At 39.8% G+C, this 15,699-nt stretch overlaps 1 protein-coding gene across 8 annotated transcripts in view; it reads left to right on the top strand.

Moving 5' to 3' along the window:
- cacna1ea (calcium channel, voltage-dependent, R type, alpha 1E subunit a) overlaps positions 1-15,699 on the top strand; it is a 269,169-nt gene that overhangs the window by 125,477 nt on the left and 127,993 nt on the right. For all 8 annotated transcript variants that reach the window (XM_076985535.1, XM_076985537.1, XM_076985534.1 and 5 more), the window contains 5 exons: positions 8,303-8,406; positions 9,034-9,149; positions 10,249-10,302; positions 14,046-14,135; positions 14,288-14,497. In XM_076985535.1, the coding sequence (XP_076841650.1) occupies positions 8,303-8,406; positions 9,034-9,149; positions 10,249-10,302; positions 14,046-14,135; positions 14,288-14,497 (574 nt within the window). The remainder of the gene's footprint in view (positions 1-8,302; positions 8,407-9,033; positions 9,150-10,248; positions 10,303-14,045; positions 14,136-14,287; positions 14,498-15,699) is intronic.

Genomic DNA, 15,699 nt, shown 5'->3' with positions numbered 1-15,699 from the left:
TCTGTTGTACTGTTGATTTGTGTTGCACCACGGTTCCGGAGGAACACAATTTCGTTACACTGTGTACCTGTACTCAAATATAATGACAATAAAAAGCCACTTGACTTGACTTGATGTGTGTGTGTGTATTTGTATATATATGCTGTGTTGGGAACGTTACTTTAAAAAAGTAATTAGTTATAGTTACTCACTACTTGTTCAAAAAGTAACGGAGTTAGTAACTGAATTACTCTATAATAAAAGTAACTCGATACCAGGGAAAGTAACTATTTGCATTACAGTTTTTAAAAAGTTATATGCCAATGAATAAGGATTTTTTGAAAAAGCAGTTTTTTTTTCAGTCAGTTGAAATGAGTAGATCAGAAAGGTGTTTAACTTTTGATATTTATTGCACATTCACAGACCAGTGCAGGATAAAACCCTTTAAAATCCCAAATCTTTGTAAAAAAAAAAAAAGCAAAAGTAAACAATTACACTATATAAAGTTCATTTACATATATCAAATTAAATTAAATTCTCTCAACCTGAGACAACTGGTTTGTTCACAACAGAAGTAAACTTATCAATAAAACCTCTATTCTTAAATAAATCAATTACCCAGTCTAGTAGACATTCAGGAACTTCAAGTATTTTCTTAAATAATGTTTATATCGCCACCTTGAAAATGCTCATTTTTCTTCGGCTTGTTCCTGACTCGCCATTTCTGCCTCTTCTCCGTTTGTGTCGTGTCACTGGTGTGATTCGGCACGCGTGTAACAACACTGGCTCTGATTGGCTACCATAATGCTGCCGTAGCCAATCGCTTACTAACTTGTTAAGTTAAACAGGTGTTACACCGAGAACTGTAACCTATCGAGATCTGTTACTCCTCACTAGCCTGGGCAGCGGTCCGCTCGCATTACTGTTAGTATATATATATATATATATATATATATATATATATATATTATGGCAAGCCGTTCAGGAAAAAACTATATATATAGAATGACTGCTAAGTCTGAATATATGGAATGAAACCTGAGAATATGGAATGAAGTCTGAATATATGGAATGAAACTTGAGAATATTGAATGAAAGTCTGAATATATGGAATGAAACCTGAGAATATGGAACGAAAGTCTGAATATATGGAATGAAAGTCTGAATATATGGAATGAAAGTCTGAATATATGGAATGAAAACCTGAATATATGGAATGAAAGTCTGAATATATGGAACGAAAGTCTGAATATATGGAACGAAAGTCTGAATATATGGAACGAAAGTCTGAATATATGGAATGAAAACCTGAATATATGGAATGAAAGTCTGAATATATGGAATGAAACCTGACGTCACTTGCGCCATTTTATGCTTTCAGTTTGTGGTACCAGGTATGGTGGCAGGCTCGTTTGTTTGGCAGCATTTTGGGTACCCGGTAGAAATTATAAATGGCAAGAGAGTGACTGATAAGACACTGACCATATACAAACATTGTATGAAAATAATGCCGCACACCGCGGCCAATACGAGCACGATACAGAGACATTTACAGCACCACCACAGCTCAGTACTCAGATCAACATATCTCACTTGGTAGCAGGGACAGAACGGCGCTTTGGCAAGTTGAGACAGCAGGATATCGGGAGCAGTGTGGCGATGTTAATATTCTTAAAAATGAACATGGCAGTGTAGTTGCAGCAAATTCAGTGACATACTTGGTCAGGCTCTGTTTGCACTATTTGCACTCTGTAGCCTATTGACAGAGAAAAACGTTTTGTTTTGCACATAATAAAGTGAGTCCCCGCTTAACGACGGGTCTGGTTGACGGACCGGAGTTACGACCAACTTTTTATGTTATTTTGTGCGGTGCGCGGAGGAGCAGTGGCAGCACAGTGGAGTGTTGTGCACGAGAACATTGTTCGTTTTTTTCTATACTGTATTTACGATCAAAGCGTATCTAAATCTGGGGTCGCGCTTAACGACGGACTTTTCGGTCTAACACCGTCGTTAAGCGGGGACTCGCTGTATTGTTTGCGCTTGAAAAAAGGAGAAATATTTTTATTTATTTTATTTTAACTTTTATGAAATTTTATTTTAATTTCAATTTGTAGGACAAGTTTATTAAGTTCATGCTTGCATCATGCATGTTAAGAGTTCTAATAAAACATTTCAAAATGCATGTGTAACTCAGTTAAATAAAAGTATGTTGTCCAGTCATATAATTTGTCATTTTAGTTTCCTTAAAATCTCGTCACGTCTCGTTCTCGTGAACCCAATATCGTGTATCGTCACACCCCTAGCAGTAATCCTCAGTATGGAGGAGATGATAAACACCCTGACCAGTCCACGAGCTATGGTGGCGTACTGCTTACAAGCAGAATAAATAGAACATTTCTCCATAGTACTGCTGGCTAGCATGCTATCAGCGGTGATTCGCTTGATTCGGAGCTGCGGTTTGCAGGGTTGCCACACACGCCATAGATTTCTCACGCTGAAAAAAAATCTAGTTTATTTATCTCTGATCTACATCTATGATTCAATGAGTTACTAGTTCGCTCTGGCGCCAACACTGGTGATCGATCGATTTAAGCCTGGTTTATACTTGACGCGTCGCGAGCGTCGAGGGTCCGCGGCGAAAATGATGTAATCGCAGTGGCTCCGTCCATGCGCGAGGGTCTCGCACGTTGTCGATTCGTGAGGTCGTACACCTCTCGAATTTTGTAACTTAGCGCGTGCCGCGCCTCAGCGCAATGAACAAAGTCTTGTTTGCAGGGTTCATACACCTTTATAAGGTAGAATTAAAGCACTTGTACGTCACTTTCAAGGTCCAGTTCAATATTTCCCAGCACGTTAAACTTAATTAAGTTAAATATTTATACATATACTTAAAATGATTCGAAATAATTCGCTTTTAATCACATTATTTAATGGTTGTTTATTTTCAAAACGCCCAATCTTAACGTCTTCGCGTTCTCTCATGTTTTGTCCTGGAATTACAAGAGGCTCATATTTGTTAATTTAATACAAGAGAACTGTTCAGTCAGACAGATATATGTTGTGAAACGAAGTAGTTACAATTTCCTATAATTACCACAAACTGAAAACACAAAACGCCGTGAGTGCGTCAAAGACGTCAGTTTTCATTCCATATATTCAGGTTTTCATTCCATATATTCAGACTTTCATTCCATATATTCAGACTTTCATTCCATATATTCAGGTTTTCATTCTATATATTCAGGTTTTCATTCAATATATTCAGACTTTCATTCAATATATTCAGACTTTCATTCCATATATTCAGGTTTTCATTCAATATATTCAGATTTCATTCCATATATTCAGACTTTCATTCCATATATTCAGACTTTCATTCCATATATTCAGACTTTCATTCCATATATTCAGGTTTTCATTCCATATATTCAGACTTTCATTCCATATATTCAGACTTTCATTCCATATATTCAGGCTTTCATTCAATATATTCAGACTTTCATTCAATATATTCAGACTTTTATTCAATATATTCAGACTTTCATTCCATATATTCAGACTTTCATTCCATATATTCAGGTTTTCATTCCATATATTCAGACTTTCAAGTGGTGAAAGTCTGAATATATGGAATGAAATCTGACGTCATCGACGCACTCGCGCCATTTTGTGCTTTCAGTTTGTGAACCGGGTATGGCGGCAGGCTGCTCGTTATGAGTGAGGCATCTCGTAATTCAGGGAAAATTTCTCCATAGTAGTTGGCTAGCGTGCTATCAGCTGTGACTGGCCTGATTCAAAGTTGCAGTTTGTATGTGTAATCATACTTCATGTTCAGATTCACACTGAAATCGTCAGAACAATACACCAGAAGCGGTAACCGCATCGCATGATGCGGCACAAAGGGCTTCCATACGGGAAGATAAACCTCTCAGTCCTCCTCAAACTGAACAGTGTGCAGATCCGCGCAGCACGGACTGGTTACCTGCGCAGTACACTGTGTCTGGACATACATACTGACTGACAACACGGCGCACATCAGCTGATCAGTGGGCCGCGCAGAGCGGGTCCATAGTTTACATCAGTGACTGTGTTTCAGCCATTCACACAGATATATATGCACTATTACAATACTACTGAATGAATGGCACTGTATGAATGTTCTGTAGGTCCAGTCGTATTGCACAAGTCACCGTCCGCGCTGCGCGGACATGCACACTGGTTCGGTTTGAGGAGGACTGTGAGAGTTGTATCTTCCCATATGGAAGCCCTTTGAACATGAGTAAATTTACACAAACACCGCAGCTCCGAATCAAGCTAATCACCGCTGATAGCATGCTAGCCAGCAGTACTATAGAGAAATGTTCTATTTATTCTGCTTGTAAGCAGTACGCCACCATAGCTCGTGCACTGGTCAGGGTGTTTATCATCTCCTCCATACTGAGGATTACTGCTAGGGGTGTGACGATACACGATATTGGGTTCACGAGAACGAGACGTGACGAGATTTTAAGGAAACTAAAATGACAAATTATATGACTGGACAACATACTTTTATTTAACTGAGTTACACATGCATTTTGAAATGTTTTATTAGAACTCTTAACATGCATGATGCAAGCATGAACTTAATAAACTTGTCCTACAAATTGAAATTAAAATAAAATTTCATAAAAGTTAAAATAAAATAAATAAAAATATTTCTCCTTTTTTCAAGCGCAAACAATACAGCGAGTCCCCGCTTAACGACGGTGTTAGACCGAAAAGTGTCGTTAATCGCGACCCCAGATTTAGATACGCTTTGATCGTAAATACAAAAACGAACAATGTTCTCGTGCACAACACTCCACTGTGCTGCCACTGCTCCTCCGCGCACCGCACAAAATAACATAAAAAGTTGGTCGTAACTCCGGTCCGTCAACCAGACCCGTCGTTAAGCGGGGACTCACTTTATTATGTGCAAAACAAAACGTTTTTCTCTGTCAATAGGCTACAGAGTGCAAATAGTGCAAACAGAGCCTGACCAAGTATGTCACTGAATTTGCTGCAACTACACTGCCATGTTCATTTTTAAGAATATTAACATCGCCACACTGCTCCCGATATCCTGCTGTCTCAACTTGCCAAAGCGCCGTTCTGTCCCTGCTACCAAGTGAGATATGTTGATCTGAGTACTGAGCTGTGGTGCTGCTGTAAATGTCTCTGTATCGTGCTCGTATTGGCCGCGGTGTACGGCATTATTTTCATACAATGTTTGTATATGGTCAGTGTCTTATCAGTCACTCTCTTGCCATTTATCATTTCTGCCGGGTACCCAAAATGCTGCCAAACAAACGAGCCTGCCACCATACCTGGTACCACAAACTGAAAGCACAAAATGGCGCAAGTGACGTCAGGTTTCATTCCATATATTCAGACTTTCATTCCATATATTCAGGTTTTCATTCCATATATTCAGACTTTCGTTCCATATATTCAGACTTTCGTTCCATATATTCAGACTTTCGTTCCATATATTCAGATTTTTGTTCCATATATTCAGACTTTCATTCCATATATTCAGACTTTCATTCCATATATTCAGACTTTCATTCCATATATTCAGACTTCATTCCATATATTCAGGTTTTCATTCCATATATTCAGACTTTCATTCCATATATTCAGACTTTCATTCCATATATTCAGACTTCATTCCATATATTCAGACTTCATTCCATATATTCAGACTTCATTCCATATATTCAGACTTTCATTCCATATATTCAGACTTCATTCCATATATTCAGACTTCATTCCATATATTCAGACTTAGCAGTCATTCTATATATATAGTTTTTTCCTGAACGGCTTGCCATAATATATATATATATATATATATATATATATATATATATATATATCCTGGCGTTGTAACGACAGGAAAAGTAATTCATTATATTATCCCGTTACTGACAAAATGACGCCGTTACCTAACGCCGTTATTTTTAATGGCATTATTCGCAACACTGTATATATGTATATGTCTCTTCTCATCTGCTTCTTCTTCTTACTAATGTTTATTTAAGTTGTTGGTCCTTTGTTATATTATATAAACTCTTTTGTTGTTTATTTCCTTGTAAAGTGTCCTTGTGTGTCCTGAAAGGCACTTATAAATAAAATTCTATTATCATTATTATTAAAAGACACTGTTTGTCTTCAGACAACATGACTAGGGGGCTATTCCACGAAGTGAGCTAACTCAGTAAGCCGGGCTTTATAAGACAAGCCTGGCTCATTTTGCACAAATTCGGTTCCACGAAAGAGGCTAGACTTAAGCCTCGCTCAGTTACTACAGCAACATATACGTTTGAACAAACCTGCTCTGTACCAGGCTAGAGTTGAGGCTTAGCTTAGCTGGGCCGCTTCTATTGGCTGAGCAGTGTGATGTCGGTCTCGCCATCCGGGAAACTGAATTGAGGAACAAGGTTCCGCTGCAGTTCTATCCATTAAATTGCTGTGGATGTAGCATATCATATCTTTATACATTTAATTGAGTACTGTAATTATTAGTTTGGAATGATTGCAGGTTATTATTATCAGAATTTAATATATTTCCAAATTAGTGGTGGGCAACGCCGATAACGGCCGACCACTAATTAAATTTAACTAATTAAATTTTATATATATTGTAACACATCGTCCTGCCCCCCTGTCAATGATTTTCGTTCTTCTGTTTTAGTGGGTTTTCCTTTCTCCGTCTAGATCTGCCCCCTTTTTGTAAGTGCATCATCTCGTTTTCCTCATTTAGATCTTCTATTTAAATCCTTAGTTTGGATACTGTCTTTGCTGGTCGTTGTTTGTGTTTGGTGTGAGTTAAGGTTTCTTAGAATTTCCAGCCCCTTGTCCCTAGCCGATTGTTGTCTTGGTTGTTCCGGGTGTTTTTGTTTGTAATGTTTTGTCCTTTAGCTGTGAGCTTTTCTGTTCTAGTCATCGGGTGTGTGTTGATGTAATGTTTTGTCTTTTAGCTGTTGGTTGTTCTGTTCTAGTCAACAGGTGTGTGTCGAAACGTACAGCAGGTTAGTCCGTTTGGTTGGTTCACTGCGTGGTAGTTGTATGTCGTGAGACTACGTTTGTTGATTGTTTGCCTTTTCGTGTCTTGGTTCTACTTGTCGTGATTGTGTCAAGTTTAATTCATTGTGTCGGTTGTTTTCTTGTTCGGTTATGTTTAATTCTTAAACCCTGAGTATGTTGTTTCCTTTACATCCTTACCCTTTCTTTAAGTCATTGCGTGTATTATTCGTTAGTCTTTAGTCTGCCTTTGTTCAGAATAGGGATCTTTGTTATTGAGCGCTTGTGAATCCTGTAACCACTTTGTATACAAGATGCCCAGTCGATCGCGTCGTCGTGCTTCCAGATTGTCTGTCAGTTGTGCGTCTCCAAGTTTGTCTGTTGGATGTGTATCACTGAATTCTACCCCTGTTAATGTGGAATGTTTAAATAAAACCTCTGACTCCTTGCATGTGTGTCTGCCTCCGGTTACCAACAAATCTAGATCGTTACATATATAGATATAATATTTCGATATATATTATATATACAGATAAAAACGGTCTGCAAGCAAGTTAAATTTAATAAGTGGTCGGCCGTTATCGACGTTAACGCGGTTAACGGCCCACCACTATTCCAAATGCAATTTATATTTCGATCTTCAGAGTACATATTCATTGTTAATCAGTGAGGTTTCTGCACATTTCAATGTATTGGTTTAATGTTAACAAATTCAGGTCAGTGTAAAATGGAATACAGTGTATAATCGCAGTTATGGTCAACAAACATACATTAGCATACACTCTATATCACAAAAAAATACAATTATTTGTACCTGAGTATTAATAGGCTTTGCGCTTCTTTGCCAATGGCGCATTTCTGTACAGTGTTTGGGATGCAAAACATCTTAGTATGGCGATGGTCTGCCGCGAAATTCAAAATGTTTGCCTTGCGCTTAAGCGCTTCCTTAATTCATCAAATTCCACAATGATGGGGCGTCTGCTGTTTTGCTCTAAAGCAAGGTCTTCTGCAGGAGTGAGGGCTGCCACAGGAGGCCCACCACCAGTAGCAGCAGTAGCAGTTTTCTTTCTGGTTGCTAAAATATTTTATACAGTTATTTAATATGGTGTTTTACCTTTTCCTGCACATGAGACTAATCAACTGTACTAACCATTCTACATGTTTATGTAGTGGTGTTTATGTAGCATTGTTTGTGTTTATGTAGTGGTGTTTGTTTATGTAGCAATTTTTATGTTTTTGTAGTGTTGTTTATGTAGTGTTGTTTATGTTTATGTAGGCCAATGATGCTTTGGGCCCTGCGTGGAACTGGCTATACTTTATCCCGCTGATTATTATTGGCTCCTTCTTTGTGCTGAACCTGGTGCTGGGAGTTCTGTCTGGGTAAGTGTTTACTTAGATGAGTTCTGTCTGTCTTTGCTTAGATTAGTTCTGTCTGGGTGTTTGCTTAGATGAATTCTGTCTGGGTAAGTGTTTGCTTAGATGAATTCTGTCTGAGAAAGTGTTTACTTAGATTTTGGTTTCAAACTTTATTCATTTCTTAAAAGACAAATAATTCTATGTACAATAAAAAGAAAACACAAATAAAATGAAATGAAAGGTGGCAGAGAGAAGAAAAAACTTATGTCTTCCCCTTTTTTCCTCAAATATAAACTCAAACACAATAATCTTCAGTCAACAACACAAAACAAAAAGCATCAGATCTTTCTAGAACAACAAATCATATGTATACAGATCATATTGTTTCATATTTTTTTTAAAGTCGAGCCTTTGCTCATTCTCTTAAATGTGTACAGTAATTTGGCACTTTTAACATCATCTTCATCTAGATGAGTTTGGTCTGGGTAAGTGTTTGCTTAGATGAGTTCTGTCTGGGTAAGTGTTTCCTTAAGATGAGTCTTTGGAGGAGCTCAGCCAGAGAGGGAGCTCCTATATTGTGTACTGACATTGTTTTCCTTTCCATGGTGTGTGTGTGTGTGTGTGTGTGTGTGTGTGTGTGTACTGCTGCAGAGAGTTTGCTAAGGAAAGGGAGAGGGTGGAGAACCGGCGAGCGTTTCTGAAGCTCCGGCGGCAGCAGCAGATGGAACGTGAGCTGAGTGGGTACCGTGCTTGGATTGACCGCGCAGGTGCTGCTCCGCACACACCTCACACACCTCATCTCACCTCACACACCTCAGACACCTCATCTCACATCACACACACCACACATACCTCACACACCTCATCTCACCTCACACACCTCACCTCACACACCTCAGACACCTCATCTCACATCACACACACCTCATCACACCTCACACACCTCACAGTCCTCATCTCACCTCACACATACCTCACAGTCCTCATCTCACCTCACACACCTCACACATACCTCACACACCCCATCTCACCTCACACACCTCACAGTCCTCATCTCACCTCACACACCTCAAACATACCTCACATACCTCATCTCACCTCACACACCTCACAGTCCTCATCTCACCTCACACACCTCATCTCACTTCACAAACATCAGACACCTCATCTCACCTCACACACCTCATCTCACCTCACACACCTCATCTCACCTCACACATACCACACACACCTCATACACCTCATCTTACCTCACACACCTCACAGTCCTCATCTCACCTCACACACCTCATCTCACCTCACACATACTGCACACACCTCACACACCTCATTTCACCTCACACACCTCATCTCACCTCACACATCTTACACATACTGCATCTCACCTCACGCATTACACCTGCACATATGCTTCACATCACATTCCTTAAAGCACACAGGGTTCATTAACAGCCCTAGTTGGATAGCTTAGATCCTAGACCTTGGTTAATTGTAAGATACTCAATTAGAGAAGTGCTGTTTGTCTCCCAACACTACACACACCTAACAAACCTCACCTACTAAAAACGTCACACACCTCACAAATCATCACGGATCTTAGACCTGACGCATCTCATTCACCTGACGCACTTCACAACGCACATGTCTCAAGTCCAGTCCCTTTTGCTCTATACAAACATTCAAAACATGCAACAGAGCAGCAAGATTATTTCATATAAAACTACTTATTGGCCTATAACTAATGCCATAGAGATATGTGGTAAACCAGTAAGAGATTGGTGCCTGGTATGATCCCAAACCATTGTGGTGTATTACTGTAACTCACCCTTAACTATACTAGAGTAAATCCAAACTTGGCTCTTTCAGAGGAGGTAATGCTAGCGGAGGAGAACCAGAACTCTGGCCCATCTGCTCTAGACGGTGAGTGTATGCACCGGACACGTCTGTCTTCTGCAGTTGCAAAGGTTCTACTGGACATCTGTCCGTGTTGGACTTCTGTCCCAGTGTTTGATATCTGTCCATGTATTTGATATCTGTCCAAGTATTTGATATCTGTCCGAATGTCTGATATCTGTCCCAGTGCTGTACATGTTTCCCAGTGGTTAAAAATCCACATACTATTTAGAGGCAACACTGGTTTTAGGTTTAGGTTAGGTGTAGCATTAGGGTTAGGGTTAGGTTAGGGGTAGGGTTAGAGTTAGGTTAGGGGTAGCACGACGGTTAGGTTAGGGCAGTGGTTCTCAAACTTTTTCTATCATTCCCCACCTCAGAAGAAGGTGAAATTCCACGCCCCACGAACGGATGGCGAATGTAATTTGTAGACAGGGAGGGAGGTGGTGGCGAACGTGATTTGTTGACGGGGGGCGAACGTTTTGAACATCCGGGGCTTATGAAAACCGAACAGGCATTATAACGACAGGCTTAAGCCTGGTTTATACTTGATGCGTCACGAGCGAAAATGACGTAATCGCTGTGGCACTGCCCGTGCACGAGGGCCTCGCACGCTGTCAATTTGCGAGGTCGTGCATCTCTCGAATTTTGTAACTTTGCGCGCGCCCCGCCTCAGCGCAATGAACAAACATGAAGTCATGTTTGCAGGGTTCATACACCTTTACAAGGTGGAATAAAAGCACTTGTATGTCACTTTCAAGGTCCATTTCAATATTTCCCAGCACATTAAACTTAAATAAGTTAAATATTTATACATATACTCGAAATAATTCGCTTTTTTATCACATTATTTAATGGTTGTTTATTTTCAAAACGCCCAATCTTAACGTCTTCACGTTCTCTCATGTTTCGTCCTGGAATTACAAGAGGCTCATATTTGTTAACGTAATACAATAAATTCCGACATACAACAGTATTAACTGTACAAGAGAACTGTTCAGTGAGACAGCTGTTTGTTGTGAAACAAGCATTTTCAAGTACTTTAGCCTAAATTTCAGCACTTTCAAACCTGAAACACAAAGCAACATTAAAATTCATCAGGTAAATGTTCCTTCCCCTGTTGTTGAGAGGTGTTTCTTTATACTACCACATATCGTGAACACTGCACGTGGAAAGTATAAATGCTTCCACCGTTCGCGCAGGGTCGTGCGAGGTGGGCGGAGTCACGCGCTACGGTCACTCACCAGGCTTTAGAAAGGTTCATTTCTTCCAATTGCTTGCGCCCCACCTGCAATACCCATGAGCCCCACACTTTGAGAAATGCTGGGTTAGGGGTATGGGAGGTAGATCCTGCCAATATTAAAACTGAAATGAAAACACTTTTTTAATTTTAATTTTATTTTTGTCACATATGACCCGTGCTCAAGTGAAACATTAAATTTCAAATTAAGTGATTTCATTTTATTTTTTATTTTGTCATAATATTTTCACACATGTATGGAAAAAGAAATGGCAAAACAGTATTTTCATTTTAGTGTTTTCATTTCAGTTTTATTATTGGCAGAATTTACCTCACATATTAGGGGTAGGTGTAGCAGTAAAATGGGGGTTTTAGGGTTAGAGGGACTTCAGGTGTGTTCTTGTATTTATGTGCGTATCTGTTCTCACATCAGACCAGAGACAAAAGCAACATGCAGCACTCTGTCTTTGATTAAACAGATATCCAGTTATATTTGTCAATTTATGATCGATGATATCAAAGGCTGCACAATGGGTGTTTTGGTCTAAGCTGTCACTCAATATTATGCCCATGTATATGTAAAAAAATAAATGACTAGCCTGTCTTTATATGTTGATTGATGGTATTTGTGATGCAGTGCGAATACAGTGTTTCCATGGTGTTGAACACCTGCTCATATTTTTTGGTTGTTTTGAATCCTGCATCTCTTTGGTGAGCAGGACACACAGACTCAGTTCAAATATTCACCTTATATGGACATATTCATGTTCATAGTAGATCTAGGGTGGTTAGGCAGAAGCTAGGATGATGTGTATATATATTTGAAAATATAGATGTAGTAATAATAATAATAATAATAATAATAATAATGTCTTTCCTTGTGATTTGTGAATGTCATTGCTGACATAGCAGCAACTAGCAATGCTAACATTCAGTGGACTGATTCTGAACGTTCAGTGACCTGGTTCTGAACATTCAGTGGCCTGGTTCTGAACATCCAACTTCAGCATAAGTACTTTTGTCAGCTGTGCAAGCAAAATCAAATACCTCTGTCAAGAGCTACCTGTTTCTCTGGAAACCTTGAGTACTTCATTACAATTTTGAAAGTATCTTTCTCTGTTTATATAGAAATTTTCCACTCTTTTTATTACAATTCATTAAAATTATATTTCAGCAATGTGCAGTTTTGCAAGCACTATAGTTGCATATGACAGTGTTATTTTAAGGTGCCATTTTTGTCAATTGTGATTTTCACCCCAAGCGAAATGAGTTGCCCATCTGTGCAGTGATAACACACACACTAGTGAACACTAGGGGAATCAAACCCACGACCCTCCGGTCACAAGATCAGTTCCCTAACCACCAGACCTTCACTACCCCTTAGTGATAGATGTTTAATTCTGGTGGGTTTGGGTTTCACTGACAGTATGTTAACTGAGGTATTCATGGAGTCGTAAGAGGCAGGCAGGCTTTCAGTCTTACTCAGTAACTTAGTGCACTTAAGGTACACTTAGGATCCATTTGAAATGCTGTACTTCCCTCCTATATAGTGTGCCAAAGCAGTAGGTGCTTTGGCATCCAATGCCATTTTGGATTGAGCCTTACAGTCTTAAGGCCCATTCACACCCTACGGTAATTACGGATACGGACCCTTTCGTCCGGTTCCGGAGGTCGTTTCATCCGTCAGTGGGTCCGTTGCCAGGGCGCTTACGAATCCGTAGTAACGGAGCAATATAAACCGGAAATCAGGGGGCAGTAGAGAGTCAGAAGCATCGGAAGTACACCAATTCGGGAAAATCAATGAAGAAGAGTACTGGACTTTAAAAAATGGCGCTTGAGTTAGAAGAGAAACTTTGCGAGTTGGTTAGAGGCTACATTCTGCTACGGTGCCAGGTCATCGCGATAAATAGCGATGCAAAAACAGCTGGGAGGAGATTGCTGGTGCGCCGGTGCCGGAAATTTGACTATACTGCCCTCTAGAGGATGTATTTTTAAAAAAAACAACGTTGGAACCGGAAAGAGGTATAGTGGCCCCCTACGGAGGCTACGTTTGGTACGGACGGACAAAATTCGTCCGTGTCCGGAGGTATAAAGCAGGCTTTATGCAGCTCTGATTTACACTTACAGTTGTAGATACCATGTCAAATCAGCAGGTGGGATCACGTTGTTTCAAATTCACTTAGCTAGACCTGGAGTAGCAAGGTTAGCAAATGATACATTATTGGTTAAATTGATTTTTTTTAAGCATAAAATTAAGTTTTCTCACCGATTTAGATTTATTCAATGTAAAATGCACCAAATTAAAATGATATATTTACAGTCTATGGCTACAGACCAAACTAACAGATCAGCCGTCACTTGCTAAGGTAAACAATAAAGTAGTTATTTATCCACGTAACCAGTGGTAGTTATCCACGTTAGCATGCAGATGTGAGTTTAAACTTTTTTAATTGTTAAAACTGCCCCCCCAGTGCAGCCCTGATTGTTGGAGTTTGCCCCCCCCCCTTGACTGATGTTTCGTATCTTTGCTCAGTTCTGAAGAGAGCAACCACTATAAAGAGAAGAGGAGTGGAGTCTGTCAAGCACGCTCCTGAAGACCAGTGTGTGGACATTGCTTCTGTCGGTAAAAGCACTTGGTTTACTGATCTAAATCTGACCTGAGTGTCCTGTGCATGCTGTTGATCTGTAGAATGTAGCTGCAGGCTCTAGTGCAAAGCAGCGTTTATGATGATTTGGGTTATGCTGTTCTTAATGTTTGTGGTCTGGCTCCCTCAGGTGTGCCTCTAAACAGAGTGAGTATTCGCAGCACCCGGAGAGGCCCGGCGGCCTGTTTCCAGAGGAGGGAGAGGATGCTGCGTATATCTGTGCGGCGCATGGTGAAGACACACATGTTCTACTGGACCGTCCTGGGCCTCGTGGCCCTCAACACCATCTGTGTGGCTATTGTGCATCACAACCAGCCACTGTGGCTGTCCAGGTTGCTATGTAAGAACGCAACTTCTGTAACTGTATTTCAACACACTGCATTTCCTCACATGCAGAAAGAATTCACACATCTTAGGGTGTGCAATCTTAATTCTTTAAACTAAGAATTAAGCTTTGCTCTTACACAAAAATACTGATTCTTTGTTTTGGCATTAAAGATGCATTTCTGGGCATTTGTCAGAAAAGTAAGCCTAAGCTTATCGGTGTGAGAATTCCTGCAAACTCTAGCATTATTAGATAAGATAAGATAAATCTTTATTGTCATTGCCACTTTTTCAGGAACAACGAAATTGCAGTGCCCTCGACTCAGCTGTGAATCTCCTATCACCAGAGCTCTTTTAACAGGTCCAGGGTGGCCGCGGGTCCTTAAACTAGAACTACCAAACCCTCGTCTTTAGACAGACTCCCAACTAGACTCCCAACTTATGTCAAATGACATATTTCTCTTGCTCTCTTGGCAGGTGTGATAAGCCCTTCTTACCTCCAGTGTTATGTAAATGAGGCGTGTGCTGTGGGTGGTTGCTGTTGACACACCTTTCAATACACACCTTTGGCTGCCTCATGAGACTGCAAGCTCTCTTGCAAGAAGTAGTCTGCTCATCTCAGGAGCATATGTTTGAGATTTTATTTGAGAAAGGTTGAAATAATGTGAATTTGAGACAAACATAATATTTGATTTATAGTGGCATATTGAATATTCAAAATAGCTCAGATTTTTTTTTACCTTATTTGAAATAGTTTTTAACTTTTGAAAAACTGCCACTAGGTAAAGATTTGTTTACATAAATGTTTACAAAAAAATCCTCAGCTACTTGAAATAGAATAATATTCTTGAGCAATTTTAACTTATCAAGATGGTACTTTTTGCAGTGTGCCTCTTCCAAAAACACAACAGCCATAACCAGTAAACAAAAAGAGGAAATTTAGGAAATCTCACAATGCAGAAAGTAGCATTTTCATTAGTCAAAATAGCTCTGATTTTTTTTACCTTATTTGAAATAGTTTTTGTCTTTTGAAAAACTGCCACTATATGTGCCACATCTCATATGTGCAACACACTTATGAATATATTATTGAATATATGTTCCAACACATACACACCCATCCAACACCGAGGCACTCCTACCCCAAGGGGAGATCAGGGTTTTTTCTTGTCCATCTGAGTCAATGGATCTACACAGTTCCCACTATCACCCACCCCC

Source organism: Brachyhypopomus gauderio, unplaced genomic scaffold, assembly GCF_052324685.1.
Source record: "Brachyhypopomus gauderio isolate BG-103 unplaced genomic scaffold, BGAUD_0.2 sc40, whole genome shotgun sequence".
Classification (NCBI taxonomy): domain Eukaryota; kingdom Metazoa; phylum Chordata; class Actinopteri; order Gymnotiformes; family Hypopomidae; genus Brachyhypopomus; species Brachyhypopomus gauderio.
Note: the sequence above shows the minus strand (reverse complement) of the source record. Positions and strands in the feature narration are given on the sequence as shown.